General features: G+C 43.7%; 1 protein-coding gene across 1 annotated transcript in view; it reads right to left on the minus strand.

Moving 5' to 3' along the window:
• LOC310876853 (myelin transcription factor 1-like protein) overlaps positions 1-23,279 on the minus strand; it is a gene marked incomplete at both ends in the record, with an annotated part of 95,145 nt that overhangs the window by 58,950 nt on the left and 12,916 nt on the right. The window contains 6 exons of the mRNA XM_083790505.1: positions 1,953-2,277; positions 3,849-4,023; positions 5,243-5,480; positions 5,581-5,740; positions 10,801-10,995; positions 13,854-14,227. Coding sequence (XP_083646631.1) covers positions 1,953-2,277; positions 3,849-4,023; positions 5,243-5,480; positions 5,581-5,740; positions 10,801-10,995; positions 13,854-14,227 — 1,467 coding nt within the window. The remainder of the gene's footprint in view (positions 1-1,952; positions 2,278-3,848; positions 4,024-5,242; positions 5,481-5,580; positions 5,741-10,800; positions 10,996-13,853; positions 14,228-23,279) is intronic.

The raw sequence follows: 23,279 nt of genomic DNA on the forward strand, positions 1-23,279 counted from the left end.
ATAGGCGGCCGCGAATAGGCCAAAAATGCCTATCAAAAGCTAGACAGGCATGTAAAAGCCCCCTTTTTTGTGTTTTACACAAAAACACACATTGGGCTAAATGTGGCCACTCTAGATTTTTAGTCGAGTAAAATCTTGTGATATTTAGTCGACTAAAAACATTCCAGGTGACTAAAATGTGACAAAACTAGCTTTTTTTCATGCCATGAATGACCCCCAAATGGATGTGGATGCGGATGATCTGAACATGTTGTGTGACAGCCAGAAGAGAAGATTTGCGTTAAAAAATCCAGAGTCGCCAACGACGCCATTAACGTGTTATTTAGTGCTTTATTTAATGATAAACCTATAAAGTTGGCTTACCGCATTTCAAAGCTCTCGTCGATCGGCAGCTCCATGTTCGATTGCCTTCCCTTCGGGCACAATGCATTGAAAAAAAGGAAGGGTATTCAATTTCAACTCCCCGTGACTGCGCATCTAAAATATGAATGCTTCTAAAGACGCTTAGCCAGTGATTTGTCTGATCAGCGTGACCTCCTTCACCATTGCTTTTTTGGGCAGACAAGGAGGCACTCTTCTTCTACAAACAAATAGAATGGTGGTTGCTGAACTATCTCTAGCACCCCCTGGCGGTGGTTGAGCTAACCAGATGCCCGAACCACCTAAGCTGGTTCCTTCCCGAAGTGAAGAAGCAGCAACTCTACTCCGAGTCTCTCTCGCGTGATCTTGCGTGAACTTCTCACCATATCGAGATGCCGGCCACACGTCGGAGAAAACTCATCTCGGCCGCTTGTATCCACAAACGTATTCTTTCGGTCATGACCCACGCTTCAAGACCATAGACATGCTTGTATGAATAATAGACCAACCACAAATGAACCACAGACTTCAGAATTGTGATTCAGACAATCTCAACCATGTGAATCCTAGCATCTTCAGTGTGGGCATATGCTAATAGGCAAGTCATGCAGATTGTCTATGATCGCCAACATGTCCGTATGCAAAGACTTGGTCTGTTTTACACACAATTGAAACTCTATAATTGCGGCTAGCTGTTAGCATAAACCCCAGTTCCAGGTGCCCCCCCCCCCCAAACACACACACACACACACACACACACACACACACACACACACACACTCGCTACACACGTTATTATCATTGGAACGAGCAAAAATTCAACCTGAAATTTGGATGACAGAATATCCACCAAGGACAGCTCTCCTGGAGTCCGACATAAATATGGAGGCTTGAAAATGCTCCTTTCAACTGCTTTACACCGTGATTATATTTTCAATCAAACTTACTGAATGCCAAGTCTACAGGTTGTCTTCAGAATCAGTATGACAATTATTTATCATGACACTATCATGGAACGTTAGGAGTCCAACTAGTGGTTATGAAATGTTTTCTTTTGAAGAGACCCCCTTAACTCTGAGGGTGTTCAAATGGAACCAAATGGACCCCTAAGGGTCCTATTGGTTCCATTGGAAAACTCTCCGAGTTACAGACATGTTATGGTCATTCAGGGCTATCTGTGTGTTTCTGGTCATATTATTGTCCACTTCATTTCGTATGTCCGTGGCAAAAAATGGGACGTTGACAAAAAATGTCCGCCACAAGTACAACATGGCGATGACCCCCTGGCATTCGTCAGGCGACGGCATCGCGCGGCGAAGCCTAAAGGCTCATACATAGTCTGGATTTTTGGTGGTGAGGTGACCACCGAACTACAACATGACGTCAAGAGCTGTGGTGAACCACCGCCGCCGCCCCAGCCCTTCTCTCTGTATATACTCACCACCGCTCAACGTTATTTCAGCTCCGGTGGTCAGCTCACCACCGGAGCGGTGGTCACCTCAGCACCGGAGCAGTGGTCACCTCACCATCGAAAATCCAGACTATGAATAGGCTTTAAATGGGGCGCGATGGGGAATGAACGGCGGGGATACCTGGACATGTGTTGTTGCTGTTCGCCGGGGGGTTGGAGGTGGTGATGTTGGTGGTGTTGTTGATGGTGGTGGTGGTGTTGGTGGTGTAGGGCAGGATGAGCCGTATGAGCGCGCTCAGAGATGCTGGCGCTGCCGGCAGGGGGCGGGGTTTGCTGGAGTTTGCGCGCCAGGTCGAAGCACTGGTTCCTCAGACACTCCAGACTGCTGAGGCACACCTCCTCCTCCTCCTCCTCCTCCTCGCTCTCCTCCTCCGCCCCGCCCCCCCGGGCGCCGCAGCCACGCCCGTTGGCCTGGTGGGGGCGCCTACGGTCCTCGCCGCGGTTACCTGTCGCCAGTGGTGGGAAGAAAAAAAAATCACCGCTGGAAGAAACTGCAGTCACTCAATGTTGATAGTATTTGTATCATATATACATATGCACGACTTATTATCTCAAATAATTGCAGTCATGGCGATCGTGTAGTTCAGCAATATTACACGAGAGGGTGTGCTTTACCGGCATTAATGGCACGCTTGCGTCGAGTTCTGTAAGCAGTGCAGAAGTGCCATTAACCCTGCAAGACGGCGATGGCGGAGATGGTAATAAAGCACGTCCCCTTGAGTATAATATTGTGATTATACAACAGTTACCCTTAAAAAAACCATGACAGATGTAGCCACTATACAACCTAAAATTGTTCCAAGAAAGTCGCTAGCATGGCAACCCAGTCGGCTCTGCTCTGGGGGAGAGCAGCACAGCTACACTTTAATGTTTTGATTAGGCGTTCCACCATGCTCGTTTGAAGCACGGCTAGAAGACTATTCTTAAAACAATCCGATTGCTTCCTCAAAATGACCTGTTGCATATAATAATAACTGTGACCCCTCTTATACAACCAGAGTGGAATAGTAAGAGAGCTTTAATCTCGCCGCAAAGCGGGTGCCAATGAGCTATAGTTCCAAACATTGGGCCTCATGCGCCAATAAGTTCCTAAAATTTGTTCTTACATTTCTTCCCACGAGAATTCCTAAGAGAGGTCTAGTCAAATGCATGATGTGTTCTTAAAGTGCCAAATTGTTCGCACCTGCTGTTCTTAAGTTGATGAATTCCAAAGTGGAAGCGTGTGCCCGTCTATCATAATTTGCATAGGTAAACGCCCATAATTCCCCATATAAGGGCACCTTGCCGGCGGAAAAGGAAAACACTCAGAGACGAGACGGAGGGAAATTAAAAAATAAATCTCCCAATATAGACGGGAGACACTCGTCACGGGAGGTGAGTAGGCTACGTTATGCTGCTATCTATCTTGGACTAAATGTCTGACTGTATTCAGTTGCTGTTTTTTACATTTCTGTCTAATAAACTTCTTCAAACAAACAGGTGGACAGGGTCCTTCCAATTTGGACATAACAGACCTGGACGCCAGAAAAGGGGACATAATTGGAGAGACGGCAGTGTCCGGTGTTCCTGTCACAGAGGGGCTGGATTCAGACCTAACCACCGTGACACTGCCGTCACCACCTCCCGTCTCAGAACCCGATGGTAAGCTTTAATTGAATGTATTTAATTTATGGTTTCAACTTTGTATTTGACCCTTTAGGCTACTTTTTAACAGGTTCCATACAATGGAGCGTTAAATAGTAGGCTACAACAGAAATTTGTGCCGCTGGCGCTGCATGTGTAGGCCTAATGCATGTGTGTTTGCCTTGTATTATTGTTTGCATTGTTTTTACAATTTTCCTGCCTTGTGTGCTGTTTACTTTTTACCAACATTTGGTGGTCACATGCGGAAGTAGACGTGTGCTTCAAAACGCCACTGAGCAACTTCCACTGAAACGAATAGCGGGCTGGGGGGGCGTGTGCGGGGCTAACGCTCCGGTTCGGTCTCTATCCTTTCATTACTCTATGGCGCTATTACCCGCGGTCGCCGCCCCGGTGCCTTCTGGGTAGCGGCAGGAGGAGGCGGGGTCACGCAGGTCTTCCTGGTGGTCGTCGGGCAGCATGGCGGCTCCGTGGCCCTCGGCCAGGAGCTTCAGAGAGTCCACCGTCTCCCTGACCACGTCACTGTCCAGGTCCACGCTCAGCGAGGAGCCCTTTGGATAGGATTAGTGTTGTTTTTTGGCAGAAAAATGTGGATTTTAGTTTTACTTTACTTTATTTGTTTATTTGGACAGGATGATGCATATTAATGGACGTCACATGGACGTAAATACACCGCAGTCCTCACAGAGAAACACAAAAACAGAAAACAGACAGACAAATAGTGGAATACATTTACATAACATAGGGAACACAGCATAAAAATACACCATTAGTCATTATAGTCTCTTCAATAGTTTTCATTTAGTTTCAGTCACGTTTTAGTCACCTGGAATGTTTTTAGTGTTAGTCGAGTTTTAGTCGACTAAATATCATAAGGTTTTAGTCGACTGAATCTACAGTTTATTTAGTCAAACAAAATGTATTTTGCCGTCGTAATGACTGTTATTTTCACTTGCTGAAAATAGCCAATCTACGTAGCTTAAGCTTGTAGATTTAGTCAACGAAATCAACACTGTATCTAAGCAGATGTAGCAGACTAAAGCCCTGTTTCTCAGTTCGACTGAGTTTGACTAAAATCATATGATATTTATCCCATTCAGGACGGGAACCCTTTTTGGTGTTTTAAGCATTATATTATACTTATATTATACTAAATGAGAAAAAGAGGTTGCGCATCAGCAATGGATTTCAGTGGAGTGCCAGACCCAAATCAAGTATACATCAAAAAATAGGAATTAAAAATTCCAAAAAGGTAGCACATCCAAAAATTAAACAAGCGGGGGACAAGGTACTCACATTTCCATTTCTTTATTGGCAAACACCAAGTAAGTTACGCTGACGCGTTTCGGCTATGCAGCCTTCACTTATATTATACTATATTATTATAGCTCTACAAGCTCATGGCGCGGCACTCGATCTGCTATTTTTTATTGAAAAGTCGTGAAAATATGCCGCAAATATTTGAATATATATATTATTTCAGAGCGAACGTTTTAAACTCAAACATTTGCTTCTGGGAGGTCCCTGATACAAGATATTTTCAGATGGGGTTCCGCAGCCAAATACAGATAATTCTGGGGGTCTTTCACATGAAAAAAGTTGAGCACCACTGATATAGAAAACTATTGCGATTTAGAAGCTTTTTTTTTTAATCGGCCTCAGTCCGAAATGGGTAAATACACTAAAACTGGACTAAAACAAAAAAATAATCAGATTATGATGTTGTATTTTGGCAGATTTCACACTGTAATAATCCATAATTGAAGTCACCTTCCTCTCCATGTCCTCCTCTTCCTCCTCCTCCTCCTCTTCCTCCTCGTCGTTCTCCTCCTCCTCCTCGTCATCGTCATCTTCCTCCTCCTCCTCCTCCTCCTCCTCCTCCTCCTCATCCTCGGCGGCGCTGTTGGAGGAGTTGCTGTTGGCGTCTGACTCCGTCATGGCCTCGGCGATCTTGCCCAGGTTCAGCAGGGACGTGGCCACCAGCTCGTCGTAGTTCTCATACTCCTCCCTGCCACAGGGGCGGCGCTAATTAGTTACATGTTACAGGTTCAGCAGGTACTTGGCTTGAACTTGACTTGACTACTACAGTGTTTGGATACTCCACCCACCTCTGGTCGTTGCCGTTTGCGACCCCTCCAGGGGGGGCGGGGTTGATGCTGATGCAGTTGCCCGCGGCAACCCCGACGATGCTGTGGTTGTTGTTGTTGTTGTTGTCTTTCTGGATGGGAGTGAGTTTGGACTGGCCGCCGATGGCCTTGAAACGACTCCCTGTATGGAAACAAGCACAGCTTAAAGGTATATTCAGTGATTTCACTTCATTCCAATATAACTTATAATTTTGTTTTGTTGTGATAACCCTCCCTACTATAGAGTGTGCTGAACATATAAAGAGTTCCTCCCTGTCCCCAGTTAAAGGAGAACTCCATGCTAGAAGGCTTTCTTACCTTGATTTGCAGTTGTTTAATATCCAAAGAAGTGGTCCAGTTGTTATTTTGTGAAAAAACGCCTTATTGGCTATTTCCCCTACCCCACCATAAGCCCTGGGGGCTATGGGGTGTTGTGCAAATTAGCTTATTTCCATCACTCGAAAATGCAATTTGTTGGTATAATTATATGAACTCTCCATAGTGTCAACAGTGTGATAATGTTTACATTTTGCTGCATAGTAAAGGCGTTGTTGTGTTCTACCAGGTTTAGCCGTAAAACCTGAGATCTCGTCTATCTCGCCAGATATCTGCGAGACTTCCCCTGGAGCGCACCAGGAAGTGGTCCGCTGCCCTATTTATTATGGTTTATTCCCAGCTCCACTGTCGTCCGAGTAACGTTTCCTCACTCTGCAGTTACTGTTGCCACAGTGCACACTTTATTAGCTACGAGAGTACTTTTGATTTGTTTGTATCATCTTATATTAGTTCTGAACATGAAGGAATGCGCTTTTCCTGTTCAAACAAAAGAAGCTGTGCCACTCGAAAGTGTAAAAGCTTTCATAGCATACCATTGGATCTTGATCAGCGGAAACTTTGGCTCACAGCTCTCAAATTGGATATCAATACTCCACTTGATAAAACCAGGAATTGGACAGTTTGCAGTGACCATTTCGAACCGGAGGATTTCGACCCAGAAGAACAACCAAAGGATGCAACGGCAGAGAAGAGACCATCAAAGAGAAAATAAAAAACTAAAAGAAATCCGAGGAAAGAGCGCAACATTCTAAATCTAAAGGCACACGCTGTTCCAAGGACTACTACATTACAGGTACATTTCGGGAGATTTATAAATTATTCTTTACCAAGCCTTATTTTTTGCCCCTATTTATGTATTTATTTATTTATGTATCGACTTATAGAGGCTACTGTTTTTATAGTTGTGAAGGTTTGTGGGTTGATTTCGACATCATTTGCACTTTATTTTTATTTTTACGATGAATAGTATTATTAAACAAACGACTGGTTGAGAATGGTGGTAAACCCTCCCCCATTCTCACCTTTACCGTTTAGGACAGACAATACAAAGTATTCTACTTCTCAACACTACTGCTCCAGTGGAGCTGCTAGTTGTAAAAGTAGAAGTTTTAAACCTAAGAACGTTTTTTTATTTACGTAATATTATTAATATTAGTGGGTGAATATCTGTTTGAAAACAAAATCATTTGAAAATATATGCAAATGATCCCCATAAGAGAATAGGCTAGGCTATGCTTGCAGCTCTAGTGGTGATTGTCAACCTATTTACTTTCAAGGAGCCCCAGTTTGACATGAATTAGGCTACGGACCCTAATTTAATGGCATTTCTATCTCTGAGAACCCAATTAATATAGCTAATTCCATGTCACTAATTCACAATGTAACTATCTGAGTGTACAAATCGAACAACATTTGCCTATAACGGGTCCATTTGGTTCCATTTATACGCTTGTAAGTGGTAGCCATGACAGAGTATAGTTCTATTTATAATACTACACAATATGTTCACACATCAAATAATGTTTACTCTAGTGTAATATAGGTACTCTAAATTTGATTTATTTATTCTCACGGAATTGCCTTCATGGTCTTCATCATGGTCTTCAAATATGCAGACCCCCAAAAAGGCTGCCGATGCACAGGTGAGGAGCAAACAATTGATGATTAGGGTATTTTTCATATTGTTTTATCCCATGGATAAACTACATTCCCCTTGATTGCCATTAGTCTATTTTAGTTTACTGTATATACACCTATGTGTTGCCATAATTAACACCTTAATTAATTATTGCATGTCCCTTTATCATTTCTGCCACTTTGTATTAAAAAAAATAACAGCATGATTTATTATGTTCATCAATGCTAGGGAGGGGAAGCAGTTGAAACGGATGAGGACGTCCCGGACCTTAGAGGTGCCCAAAGCTCCACACCTGCTAAGTCTATGCCAATCCAAGGAGGGGAGCCATCACAGACTGCCAGTCCAATATTGCCAGCACAAATTATTTCTGAACCTGAGTTTGGCGAGGCAGTAGAGGTGAGGATATTCATATGTTTTTTCATGGCACACAAGTTGACACAACTAACTATGGTCTTATAAAATAAACTGTCTAATTTTGCCTAAAACTTTTGAAAATAAATCTGTTCTGAATGTTATTTGCTGTGGTCAGGCCTTGAATGAATAGAAGACCTTTGCTGCAGTTAACTTTATTAGTTTTTCAATTAACATATTTAGGTTAAACGTCTTTATTCTCTCTTATAGGGTGCTGAGGGAGGTAATGTCTCAGAGGCTGTTGTTGGCGGCTGTCGTTACAAGAGGCAGCACAATTTATATCTGAGCACCCCTCCTCATGAACAGCAGGAACCTCACATTGTGAAAAAAAAATGCATTTAGGGTTGCTTGTTTTTATCGTTAGTTTTGTCATTTGTTTTTCCTTTAGTAAAAAGTCAGCATATGGCTTCTATAGTACTAACTGTTGAAATACAGGGTCGTAGGGGCATGGTGGCACAAGTGCTGTCGCCTCACAGCTAGAATTTCCTGGGTTCGATTCCCTCTGTGGGCGCTGGAGGCGTGTTCCCTCCTCCGCGTCATCAGTGCCCATACCCGAGGTGGGGTTGGCGAAAGGGCCTTTCTGTGTGGAGTTCGCATGTTCTCCCCGTGTCCCCTAGGTTAGGTAACCTCACAAAAACATGCAGTAATCCTGGTCTCCAAAAATTCCTCCCCCTGGCCAGCCGGGGCGCCTGATGGAGGGGAAAGGAACTGGTCGGAATAACGTATTCCTTCCACGTGCTACGTCCGGCCAGGGAGCCAGGCAGCATCTCATTTTAGAGGGGGTCCCGTACACAGGGAAAAACATTAGTGCAGTTATTCAAATAGACAGTGCACAATAGAGGAAGTGTAGCGCCCAGGATTACATTAGATAATTGACACTGGGTGAAAAAACTGTGTTGCAAAATTGTGGGATAAAAATTATAGATTAAAAAAAAGAAATACAGCGTATACAGGAATTCTGATGTGGAATAGTGCCATTATAAAGATGTATCCTTCTGTAACCAAATAATTAAATCGTTAATTTGATGTCAAGTTCAAACTACAATTGGAGTGATATGCTATATGAAAGGACAAGTCTTTGTAATGACACATTGCTGACAATGTTTGGATTATCTTTTTCATGTTAAATGTTTGTTTATTGTTCTGCTATTATTCTTTGAAAATTTGTAGGAAAGGAGAAGCTGAAAATCCAATTTTCGAAGGCCTCACACAGATATGTTGTAAAGTACCAGTTTGAGGACACACAACAACTGCCGTTAGATATTGTAAATAAAGGATATTTCTTCTGACCTGAAAAGTAAATATCTGTATTCATTATGAAGTACTACTATGAACTTTAGGATACCTTAGGAATAACTGTGCATTGGCTAAAATGAATGTTTCCTACTTATTTATGAACGACAAGTGAATAATTAACACAGGACTTATTTATTTTCTTGATTGAATAACACATATATGTAATATCAATAACACTGATGTCACACGAGTCACATAAAACTAAAACAGGCTCAGGGCCGATTCATACTCCTATTTTCCCGCTGCTTCGGCGCTGTAGATTTCGGCTCGTCAGAAATTTTCAGTAGCACCGAAGAGCCGACTTTAGGACGGTAATCCCCCCCCCCCCCGAACCTCAAATGACGTCAAATTGTAGGCTCTACAGCACCGAACCGACTTTTATTCGGCTCTAAAATAGGAGTATGAATCAGCCCTTAGGCTTGGCTCAGGGAAGAGGACGCCCCTGCCATGCATAGTCCACCATGGCACCGTTGGAGGTGCGACAAAGAAAGCAGGAAGACCATCCTTCTGTATGAAATAACACCGATGTCACACGAGTCACATAAAACAAAAACAAAAAGTTATTAATTTACAGAGTATTGTGGATTATTGTACAGGCCAAATGTATAACGCTCTGAGATTGCGTGCTTCCTCCAAAAATCCTCGGTATAGTCCAGATTCTGAAGGGTATTTTCTTCTGACTGCAGCAACGACACAGGGGTGCCATGTCATTAGTCAGAAGGTTCATTGTTCCTAAATTACTATCCCTATCTCTAACCCTAACCTAAACCTAACCGCAAGCACGGGAGCAAACCTAAACCTAACCGCAAGCACGGGAGCAGTGCATGTTCGGACTAATGGGACTTCGGATCTATGGGCAGTTTCCGACACAGGATGGCATCAGAATTCGATTTCCAGCCCGAAGTTTTTCCCCTCTGAGCTGCCACTCTATAATTATTCTTTAGGACGCCAGTCGGCACTGACTAGTGGAGAAGAATCACATGAGCATACTATTAGGACATGAGTCATAACAATCAGATTGTCTGTGTGTGCTCTAACTTGGTATATGTACCGGTATGTGTATACATAGAGCCTGTGATATATATATATATATATATATATCCAAATCTATTTAGACAATTTCACATTGTTCCTAACGTATGTATTCATGTGATGTAACTATAAAGCTATTTCATATGTATATTTTATTTGTTTTAATAACATTGACAATGTTTGTATCAATGTTTATGTATAAACAGTCCATAACATAATGTCAGTATAACGGTAAATGTAGCCTACTTACTCATTGGATAAGTGACCATTCTCTCCTTCAGGCTCTGGTCTGTCGGCCCAGTTTATTTTCTTTGTTAGAAAAAGTTTCCACTGGAAAGTTTCCAGTACAGCTCGATTTATCATGGGAGCGAAATCTTCAGAAGATGTGATACAGGGTAGGGCATCATCATTGTCGGACTCGGAGATGCCCTCTGGATTCCACAAAAAAAACTCGGAGCATTTTGACGCAGTTGTTACATTTACTGTACACCACTCGTGAGGCTCTTCCAAATGTCTCCTCCGTGTTTGTCCTAGGCTGGTGTCGGCATCGACCTGTCCGTGTTCCTGTTCTTGTAATAACATCGCCTCTTCTTCCATTTGACGAAGCTCTGCGCCTGTGTATTCAGGTTCGTACATGTACGGGGCGCTACCGTATTCAAAGCCCTCTGCCATATCGAGAACATCTGCAGAATCATAGCCTTCCGCCATCATTTATCCAATATGCACACGCTAGAACAGCCAGGAAAAGTGCATTCCTTCATGTTCAGAACTAATATAAGATGATACAAACAAATCAAAAGTACTCTCGTAGCTAATAAAGTGTGCAGAGTGAAGAAACGTTACTCGGACGACAGTGGAGCTGGGAATAAACCATAATAAACAGGGCAGCGGACCACTTCCTGGTGCGCTCCTGGGGAAGTCTCGCAGATATCTCGTGAGATAGACGAGATCTCAGGCTTTACGGCTAAACCGGTTAGAACACAACAACGCCGTCACTATGCAGGAAAATGTAAACATTATCACACTGTTGACACTATGGAGAGTTGATATATACCAACAAATTGCATTTCCGAGCGATGGAAATAAGCAAATTTGCACAACACCCCATAGCCCACATTCAGGGCTTATGGTGGGGTACGTAGGGTAGGGGAAATAGCCAATTTTTCACAAAATAACAACTGGACCACTTCTTTGGATATTAAACAACTGCAAATCAAGGTGGTAAGAAAGCCTTCTAGCATGGAGTTCTCCTTTAACCCCTGGGGTCAAAAAACCTTGGGTTTTGTTTTTGACTAGGTGGCTCAGCCTTCATCCAATCAGGATAGAGAGTGGCCTTCCGCCAATCATGATCGAGTGGGGGCGGGCCTTGGTGTGCGTGCTGTTGGCCTGTTGTGTGCCCCCCCCCTACTGTAGTGCGTGCATGTGCACATCTCGTTACCGGGGGGTTTTCAAAATAACCCAAATCACTGAATGCTCCTTTAACTTCTTACATGTTTTAATACAAGACATGAATTATAGAGCACCGAACTCTGACGTAATTGACAAATCCTAGCTGGGTCGCGTAACCCCCCCCCCCTTTCTGCAATCCACCTGAATTACGCTAAACATGACGTAAATTAAACAGTATGAGATGATGCATGCATGATGAATGATGTTTGATAGGAGCTGATAATTCCGCTAAAAAATAAACATCGAAACATTAAACGCCATTGACATTGAAAGGGAAAACTTACGTCATGTGTAAACAAAGCAAATTGGCAAACCAATCACATGTTGGTGGGAGTGCTTGGCCCTAATGTACCTTATGTAGCAATGTCAAGGGAACAGGGAAGTGTTTTTTTATGTTGCATCAAATAAGATTTAATTTAATATAAAATGAGCAATATATTTATAATGGTTTGGCGATGAATTGGACCTGCTTTTATTATGTACTCTGATAAAGTGCTTCAGTCCCAACCATCAGGACTCCTCTGTACATAATAACAATAATGATAATAATAATAATGAATTGCATTTTTATTGCGCATTTCCAAGTGCTCAAAGCGCTTTACAATCGTTCATTCATTCATACATTGGGAGGTGAAGCGGCGAACAGTCGACTTCCCACATTCACACACCAATGGTGGCGAGCTCACACCGACCGACTCATTGGAGGCAATGTAGGGTTCAGTGTCTTGCCCAAGGACACTTCGGCATGTGGACAGGAGGAGGAGCCGGGATTCAAACCACTGACCCAGGGATCATTGGACGACCTGCTCTACCTCCTGAGCCACAGCCACCCCAAAATAAACAGCAGATCCAAAATGACAGGTGATAGCTGGGGTGGAGGAGGGTGAGCAGCAGCATGACAGCAGCAAAAGCAAGCAGGAATGAGTAGTGCGAAAGGGCCTTTCTGTGTGTAGTTTGCATGTTCTCCCCGTGTCCCCTAGGGTAGGTACCCTCACAAAAAAATATGCAGTAATCCTGGTCTCTAAAACTATCTCCCCCTGGTCAGCCGGGCCAGCCTGATGGAGGGGAAAGGAACTGGTCAGAATAACGTGTTCCTTCCACGCGCTACGTCCGGCCCTTGTCAGGTGAAAAGAAGCAGCTTGGACTCCTCATGCATAGAAGGAAGCATGAGGTCAGTGTAGCGCACCCAGGATTTACATTAGATAATTGACACTGGGTGAAAAAATGGGTTGCAAAATCATGGGCTAAAAAAATTAAACAAAAAAAAAGGAATGAGCAGTGCAAACTTCCACTGCGCAAAAAGCATGGAATTACGGATGTGTATATTACAAGAAACTCTCGTTAAACTTTCCAACAAACTCCGGTAAACTCCCGAATTATACCATCACACCTGTATATTACCGTATATTACTGTATATGCCCGCTAAACTTGAGGTTTACGAGCAAAATACAGTGCCCATAATTGCCCGTTAACTCCTCTCTTCACGCAGTGAATTCCAGATTAAATAGAGCGGTCTGAGAATGGAATGAGTGTGATTGGATGATGTGAACGTGGGTGGAGTTGAGGCGGCCCAATGGACGGCCCGCCAGCAACATGCACTGAGTTCCCTGGCAGAACTTGCACTGCACCGGTGTTGATTTTGACAGATTTTAGTTTTAGTCATAGTCTTTTCAATCGTTTTAGTCACATTTTAGTCACCCGGAATGTTTTAGTGTTAGTCTAGTTTTAGTCGACTAAATATCATGAGATTTTAGTCGATTAAATCTACAGTTGATTTAGTCGACTAAAATGTATTTAGGCTGATTTTACACTTGCTGAAAATAGCCTACAAGCTCACAACGCCTACAAGCTCGTAGATCGGCTATTTTCAGCATGCAACTAAGTGTATAGTGTCTTGTATTGGATTTCTTGTCCACTAGTCCCTTCCTAACATTTTAGTCTAGTTTTTATCTGTTGACGAAATTGTCAGTAGCCATTTAGTCTTAGTTTTAGTATAGCTTAGTTTCCATTTAGTTTTCGTCAGTGAAAAAAAGGTAGTTGACGGAAACATGTTCCGTCTTAGTTTTAGTGGAGGAAATCAACACTGCTCACCAGGCACCGTGTCTTCGTCGTCCTCGTCCTCCTCGTCTTCGTCTCCGTCCTCCTGTTCGTCGTCTCCGTCCTGACCGTCCTCCTCCGCCTCTCCTCCTCCCAGCATGCCCTGCGCTCTCCCCACCTCTACCTCCTCCTCCTCCTCGTCATCCGAGTACGGCTCTCCTTCCTCCACAGGCTCCTCCTCTTCCTGCTTCCTCTCCCCCGCGCCGTAACGACGCCCCTCCCCTTCCCCGGGGCCGGCGGCGCCCGTCGAGGAGGAGGAGGAAGAGGAGGAGGAGGCGGCGGCGAGGAAGGCTCTCCTCTTGGCGATGGGCTCCTGAGGCTGCTTCTCCTGGGCTTTACGCTTCTTAGCCAGGGGACAGCCGTACACACTGGGGGGAGGGGAGGAGAGGAAAGGAGAGACCAAGGTTAATGCCCACTTTTATTACAGCTTTCCATTAAAGGGCATTAGAGATGAGAGCAGGTCTGAAACCGGCAGGTCAGACTCGGTACACTGTGTCCACGCTGTCCTGTGTGTGAAGATAGAACACCATACACCCAACACCTTTACACCAGTGTTGTCAAAGACCCCAGTGGCGTGCACAGATAGACGTGGAGCACCACCTGCCCTCTGGACAGCAATGTGCCCTTTTGAAGAAATAAATCACACCTGTGTGAACTGAGTGTTGCAATTCCCCCCCCCCCCACCACCACCTCTCTCTCTCTCTCTCTCTCTCTCTCTCTCTCTCTCTCATTAGCAGCACTATCCCTCTCTCTGTTTCTGGCGCCCCCTACTGGTACCCTATAGTACTCGTGCTCATGGCCACATAGGTGCATGGGCACATAGGTAGCCACATACATAGGTGTACACGGACATTGCTGGTTGTAGGAGTGGTTGCACCACTCAAAAAACATACAGTAGAGTGTACAGTTGTGGACCATAGTGACACTGATCAATTCTTCAAATAAAAAAAAAGCTTCTAATGTATTATTTATGCCCCAAAATCTATAAATCTCACACTATTAAGGCAACCGGCCGGTTCCAGGCGCTGCACAAGGTGCCTTTTTTCACTTGAGCACCTGCCCCTCTATAAATGTCGGTGCACACCACTGAAAGACCCCCAAAATGTTCTCAACAACATGTTGTGCCATGCATATAGATCTCCAGACGCAAAGATTTGAGTAAAGAAAATATATATATGTTCGCTTTGGATCACCAGAAAATAGAGCAACGACATGTTTTTGGTATTCCTATTGTCCGTGTCTCATGTTTGGTATTCCTATTGTCCGTGTCTCATGTCTGGTATTCCTATTGTCCGTGTCTCACGTTTGGTATTCCTATTGTCCGTGTCTCATGTCTGGTATTCCTATTGTCCGTGTCTCATGTTTGGTATTCCTATTGTCCGTGTCTCATGTTTGGTATTCCTATTGTCCGTGTCTCATGTTTGGTATTCCTATTGTCCGTGTCTCATGTTTGGTATTCCTATTGTCTGTGTCTCATGTCTGGTATTCCTATTGTCTGTGTCTCATGTTTGGTATTCCTATTGTCCGTGTCTCATGTCTGGTATTCCTATTGTCCGTGTCTCATGTCTGGTATTCCTATTGTCCGTGTCTCATGTTTGGTATTCCTATTGTCCGTGTCTCATGTTTTTGTTATTCCTATTGTCTGTGTCTCATGTCTGGTATTCCTATTGTCCGTGTCTCATGTTTGGTATTCCTATTGTCCGTGTCTCATGTCTGGTATTCCTATTGTCCGTGTCTCATGTTTGGTATTCCTATTGTCCGTGTCTCATGTTTTTGGTATTCCTATTGTCCGTGTCTCATGTTTGGTATTCCTATTGTCCGTGTCTCATGTTTGGTATTCCTATTGTCCGTGTCTCATGTCTGGTATTCCTATTGTCTGTGTCTCATGTTTGGTATTCCTATTGTCCGTGTCTCATGTCTGGTATTCCTATTGTCTGTGTCTCATGTTTGGTATTCCTATTGTCCGTGTCTCATGTTTGGTATTCCTATTGTCCGTGTCTCATGTTTGGTATTCCTATTGTCCGTGTCTCATGTTTGGTATTCCTATTGTCCGTGTCTCATGTCTGGTATTCCTATTGTCCGTGTCTCATGTTTTTGTTATTCCTATTGTCTGTGTCTCATGTCTGGTATTCCTATTGTCCGTGTCTCATGTTTGGTATTCCTATTGTCCGTGTCTCATGTCTGGTATTCCTATTGTCCGTGTCTCATGTTTGGTATTCCTATTGTCCGTGTCTCATGTTTGGTATTCCTATTGTCCGTGTCTCATGTTTGGTATTCCTATTGTCCGTGTCTCATGTTTGGTATTCCTATTGTCCGTGTCTCATGTTTTTGTTATTCCTATTGTCTGTGTCTCATGTCTGGTATTCCTATTGTCCGTGTCTCATGTTTGGTATTCCTATTGTCCGTGTCTCATGTCTGGTATTCCTATTGTCCGTGTCTCATGTTTGGTATTCCTATTGTCCGTGTCTCATGTTTTTGGTATTCCTATTGTCCGTGTCTCATGTTTGGTATTCCTATTGTCCGTGTCTCATGTTTGGTATTCCTATTGTCCGTGTCTCATGTCTGGTATTCCTATTGTCTGTGTCTCATGTTTGGTATTCCTATTGTCCGTGTCTCATGTCTGGTATTCCTATTGTCTGTGTCTCATGTTTGGTATTCCTATTGTCCGTGTCTCATGTTTGGTATTCCTATTGTCCGTGTCTCATGTTTGGTATTCCTATTGTCCGTGTCTCATGTTTGGTATTCCTATTGTCCGTGTCTCATGTCTGGTATTCCTATTGTCCGTGTCTCATGTCTGGTTTCCTATTGTCCGTGTCTCATGTTTGGTATTCCTATTGTCTGTGTCTCATGTCTGGTATTCCTATTGTCCGTGTCTCATGTTTGGTATTCCTATTGTCTGTGTCTCATGTTTGGTATTCCTATTGTCCGTGTCTCATGTTTGGTATTCCTATTGTCCGTGTCTCATGTTTGGTATTCCTATTGTCCGTGTCTCATGTTTGGTATTCCTATTGTCCGTGTCTCATGTTTGGTATTCCTATTGTCTGTGTCTCATGTCTGGTATTCCTATTGTCTGTGTCTCATGTTTGGTATTCCTATTGTCCGTGTCTCATGTCTGGTATTCCTATTGTCCGTGTCTCATGTCTGGTATTCCTATTGTCCGTGTCTCATGTTTGGTATTCCTATTGTCCGTGTCTCATGTCTGGTATTCCTATTGTCCGTGTCTCATGTTTGGTATTCCTATTGTCCGTGTCTCATGTCTGGTATTCCTATTGTCCGTGTCTCATGTTTGGTATTCCTATTGTCCGTGTCTCATGTTTTTGTTATTCCTATTGTCTGTGTCTCATGTTTGGTATTCCTATTGTCCGTGTCTCATGTTTGGTATTCCTATTGTCCGTGTCTCATGTCTGGTATTCCTATTGTCCGTGTCTCATGTTTGGTATTCCTATTGTCCGTGTCTCATGTTTTTGGTATTCCTATTGTCCGTGTCTCATGTTTGGTATTCCTATTGTCCGTGTCTCATGTTTGGTATTCCTATTGTCCGTGTCTCATGTCTGGTATTCCTATTGTCTGTGTCTCATGTTTGGTATTCCTATTGTCCGTGTCTCATGTCTGGTATTCCTATTGTCTGTGTCTCATGTTTGGTATTCCTATTGTCCGTGTCTCATGTTTGGTATTCCTATTGTCTGTGTCTCATGTCTGGTATTCCTATTGTCCGTGTCTCATGTTTGGTATTCCTATTGTCTGTGTCTCATGTTTGGTATTCCTATTGTCCGTGTCTCATGTTTGGTATTCCTATTGTCCGTGTCTCATGTTTGGTATTCCTATTGTCCGTGTCTCATGTTTGGTATTCCTATTGTCCGTGTCTCATGTCTGGTATTCCTATTGTCCGTGTCTCATGTTTGGTATTCCTATTGTCCGTGTCTCATGTTTGGTATTCCTATTGTCTGTGTCTCATGTTTGGTATTCCTATTGTCTGTGTCTCATGTTTGGTATTCCTATTGTCTGTGTCTCATGTTTGGTATTCCTATTGTCTGTGTCTCATGTTTGGTATTCCTATTGTCCGTGTCTCATGTCTGGTATTCCTATTGTCCGTGTCTCATGTCTGGTATTCCTATTGTCCGTGTCTCATGTTTTTGGTATTCCTATTGTCCGTGTCTCATGTTTGGTATTCCTATTGTCTGTGTCTCATGTCTGGTATTCCTATTGTCCGTGTCTCATGTTTGGTATTCCTATTGTCTGTGTCTCATGTTTGGTATTCCTATTGTCTGTGTCTCATGTCTGGTATTCCTATTGTCCGTGTCTCATGTCTGGTATTCCTATTGTCCGTGTCTCATGTCTGGTATTCCTATTGTCCGTGTCTCATGTCTGGTATTCCTATTGTCCGTGTCTCATGTTTTTGGTATTCCTATTGTCCGTGTCTCATGTTTGGTATTCCTATTGTCTGTGTCTCATGCCTGGTATTCCTATTGTCCGTGTCTCATGTTTTTGGTATTCCTATTGTCCGTGTCTCATGTTTGGTATTCCTATTGTCCGTGTCTCATGTTTGGTATTCCTATTGTCCGTGTCTCATGTTTGGTATTCCTATTGTCCGTGTCTCATGTTTGGTATTCCTATTGTCCGTGTCTCATGTTTGGTATTCCTATTGTCTGTGTCTCATGCCTGGTATTCCTATTGTCCGTGTCTCATGTTTGGTATTCCTATTGTCCGTGTCTCATGTTTGGTATTCCTATTGTCTGTGTCTCATGTTTGGTATTCCTATTGTCCGTGTCTCATGTTTGGTATTCCTATTGTCCGTGTCTCATGTTTGGTATTCCTATTGTCCGTGTCTCATGTTTGGTATTCCTATTGTCCGTGTCTCATGTCTGGTATTCCTATTGTCCGTGTCTCATGTTTGGTATTCCTATTGTCTGTGTCTCATGTTTGGTATTCCTATTGTCTGTGTCTCATGTTTGGTATTCCTATTGTCTGTGTCTCATGTTTGGTATTCCTATTGTCTGTGTCTCATGTTTGGTATTCCTATTGTCCGTGTCTCATGTTTGGTATTCCTATTGTCCGTGTCTCATGTCTGGTATTCCTATTGTCCGTGTCTCATGTTTGGTATTCCTATTGTCCGTGTCTCATGTTTGGTATTCCTATTGTCCGTGTCTCATGTTTGGTATTCCTATTGTCTGTGTCTCATGTTTGGTATTCCTATTGTCTGTGTCTCATGTTTGGTATTCCTATTGTCCGTGTCTCATGTCTGGTATTCCTATTGTCTGTGTCTCATGTCTGGTATTCCTATTGTCCGTGTCTCATGTTTGGTATTCCTATTGTCCGTGTCTCATGTTTGGTATTCCAATTGTCCGTGTCTCATGTTTGGTATTGGGGCAGGGGTGTAGTGTGGGGGGGAGGGGGGCCATCCACCCACTTCTCTCACACATCTAAATTATTATTTTTTATTTTACTTTTATGGATATGATTAAGCATTGTAAATCCTTTTGCTTTTTCTATAGGCTATACAATCTGAAAATATGTTGTTCCAGGGACCCTCCCCAAGTGTTTTAAAAAGCTCTGAAAGAATATATATCCAAAGATTTGCGCAACGTTTTGCACGATTTCTTTCAAAAATAGGCAGAATAGTAGATCTGCTATTTCTCAATATAGCTGCTAAAGTATAGGCTATAACGTAATTGACGAGTTAATACCTGGCAGTGAACGTGTTTTAACAGGCCGTGATGGAGAGAGGCTTGTTATTGACTGATCCGCTGAGTCAGAGGCTGCACAGGATTCAACGCTCAAGGTCACCCTGACGGCGGCGGTGGCTCAACCGCTAGAGGTTGCAGACGGCGTTGTTTTCGTCGGCTAAAACTAAGACGAAAGATGTCCGTCGACTACCATTTTCCACCGACGAAAACTCAATGGAAACCATAAGCTATGATGACTAAAACTAAGACTAAATATACTGACGGTTTCATCAACAACTAAACATGTCAGGAAGGGACTAGTGGACAAGAGATCCAGTCATTTTATACACTTGGTTTGAATGCTGGAAACAAACAACTTGTAGGCCCGCCAAAATACATTTTAGTCTTTAGACTAAAATCCTATGATATGTAGTCGACTAAAACTAGACTAACACTAAAACATCCCAGGTGACATCGCAGAGACTAATGACTAAAACTAAAATCAAAATGTGTCTGTCTGTCTGTCCGCTTTCATCGAATCAAACGCACCCCGCCTCAACACCACCCCAGAGCCTTCATCGGAATTATAATGCACCGTGTGCACACAGGCACGCACACACACACGCACGCATGCACGCACGCACGCACGCACGCATACACGCACGCACGCACACACGCACACTGCAGTGTGTAGTCCATCACACTCTCGCACTGCTTGTCATTCTGTGAACACGATGAAGATGAGACAGACAGAGAGAGAGAGGTGTGATCATTTCTACCACTATATGGAACACACTTCACTATATGTCACACTCACACACCTATACACACTCTCACACACACACACACACACACACACACACGTGCGTGCGTGCGTGCGTGCGTGCGTGTGTGTGTGTGTGTGTGTGTGCGTGCGTGACCCCATGTCCCCACGGGCAGACCAGCCCAATTAAAATTCCACAGGTAATTAAAACACAACCGAACACACACACACACACTGTAATTATAGAGAGAGAGAGAGAGAGAGAGAGAGAGAGAGAGAGAGAGACTACCATCAGCAATGTCTCTGCAACATCCTCAGGATCAGTTGGGAAGATGTAGGTGAACCAACACCAGTGTTCCTTATTTTTTTTCTCTCGACATGTTTATCCTGCACGATTTGTTTAATCCCATTTTTTCATCCGGGTGCCAAATTGCCTGAGCTGTAATCCTGGGCGGTACTCTCCCTCTGCCAACCTGGGGAGTGCCCCAAACTGAGCTCACGCTTCCTTCTATGCATGAGGAGTCCAATCCGCTTCTTATCACCTGAAAGGGGAGAGTTTCCCCTGGTTGGACGTAGCGCATGGATGGAACACGTTATTCCGACCAGTTCCTTTCCCCTCCATCAGGCGCCCCGGCTGGCCAGGGGGAGGCAGTTTAGAGACCAGGATTACTGCATGTTTTTTTGTGAGGGTACCTACCCTAGGGGACACGGGGAGAACATGTGAGGGTACCTATACCCTATAGGGGACACAGGGAGAATATGTGAGGGTAGCTACCCTAGGGGACACGGGGAGACCATGTGAGGGTATACCTACCCTAGGGGACACTGGGAGAACATGTGAGGGTACCTACCCTAGGGGACACGGGGAGAACATGTGAGGGTACCTATACCCTATAGGGGACACAGGGAGAATATGTGAGGGTAGCTACCCTAGGGGACACGGGGAGACCATGTGAGGGTATACCTACCCTAGGGGACACTGGGAGAACATGTGAGGGTACCTACCCTAGGGGACACTTTCGCCAACCCTGCCTCGGGTATGGGCACTGATGACATGGAGGTGAGAACACGCCCCCGGTGGGAATCGAACCCGTTTAGTCAGCCAGTTGAACAATGTTTCAACGTTTTCAAAATAGTAAAAAATAATAATAATCACACCCGTGTGAAGTGAGGGCCGCTGTTATCATCGTACATCATCATGACAAAAAACGTAGACACTATTTGCTGCATATTATATTAGGCACTGCACTTCTGCTGATTATAGGAAAATCACAAAGAGATGCAATAGGAGAATAAGGAGAGATGTTCATGTGAAGCAGCCTGACTCTGGACATCTCCATTGCAGGCGCGCAGCGCTCTATACCAAACTAATTTGGCCCACGGCTTACGGGTGCTTTTAAACTCCACTATGCGCCTTCCCAAATGTGAGTGACCAAAATAGAAATGTATTGGAAAGCGTGCCAACATGCCCATGTGACCACACCTCTAGGCGCATTTACCGGTGTCGGCATAATAGATAGCGGGTGACGCTGGACCAAAAATACCATTTAGGGACAGAGCAAGCTCCTTTTTGGGCAGCGGCTGACTTGCGGGTCGCGTCGCGGGTGTACGGCAGCGACAAAAATGGAGCCCTTAGGTGCTCTATTTTCGTCAAATGCTAAACCCCTTATCCCTAAACGACTTGAAAGACATTTTTGAATAGTTCAAATATAGCCAATCTACAAGCTCACAACGTGTCGATTTATAGTTCGGGTGGTTGAACTATTCAAAAACTATTTTCAAAATGGTAAAACAAAGTCAAAGTATAGTTTAGGGCGAAAAGAGAGCCCTAAATATTTGCATATTCGACTGACAGTGTATACGTCTTAACAGCGGGGCGACAGCCAGACAAATTTTCGGGTCCCATTATAGACAACTATAATGGGACCCGGCGGAGACTACCGGGCGATGGATGGTCGAAAAGTGGGCGAGGCAAGGTCGCCGGGAAACATATACAAATAATTAATCTTTTGGGGGGACGATGACGGGCGATTGGGCCATGTGTCGGGCCAATGCTCGCCGGCTGTTAAAACGTACTTTATAGGACTATAGACTTAAAGGAGAATACCATGCTAGAAGGCTTTCTTACCCTTATTTGTAGTTGTTACGTCCCCCACCAAAGAGGTCCAGGTGTTATTTTCTGCAAAAGCACATTATTGGCTATTTCCCCTACATAAGCCCTCAATTAATTGCATTGAATTGTATTCAATTGAATGGGGCTATGTTGTGCTAATTTGCTTATTTCAATTGCTCAAAAATCGATGTTTTCTGTATATATCCTCTCTTCATAATGTAAATAGTATCCCAAGCGACACACTTTACTACTTGAGGGCTTATATTAGGGGGAATAGCCAATAATGCACTTTTGCACAATATAACACCTGGACCTCTTTGTTGGGGACGTAACAACTACAAATAAAGGTAAGAAAGCCTTCTAGCGAGGAATTCTTCTTTAACACTAAACAATTTCAGATGAATAAAGTGGTGTGTTGTTCAAAAGGCTATAAGACTACATCATAATTTACTGTCACAATTGAGTTTAGTAGTAGTACTAGTACTAGTATAACTAGTAGTAGTATTAGTACTAGTAGTATTTATGTTTATAGTAATACAGTAATTCTAAGAGTAAAAACGTGAGAATGTGTCTATACTCTCTATAGGAACAAGATGAACTCAGTTGCCTCTATACTGCAGCAGAGCTGTCACCATGGCGACACACACACACACACACACACGCACACACACACACACACACACACATGCACGCACGCATGCACGCGTGCACACACACACACACACACACACACACACACACACACACCATGTCAGGAGACAGGGAGAGGCAGAGAGATATAGAGAGGAAGACAGAGTGGATTTTTTTACACCATCTGCTGGTGTTTGAAACATGCATATCAAATATGACACGCACGCACACACACACACACACACACACAC

This window comes from Protomyctophum parallelum (assembly GCF_964188405.1).
Source record: "Protomyctophum parallelum genome assembly, chromosome: 19".
Lineage (NCBI taxonomy): Eukaryota > Metazoa > Chordata > Actinopteri > Myctophiformes > Myctophidae > Protomyctophum > Protomyctophum parallelum.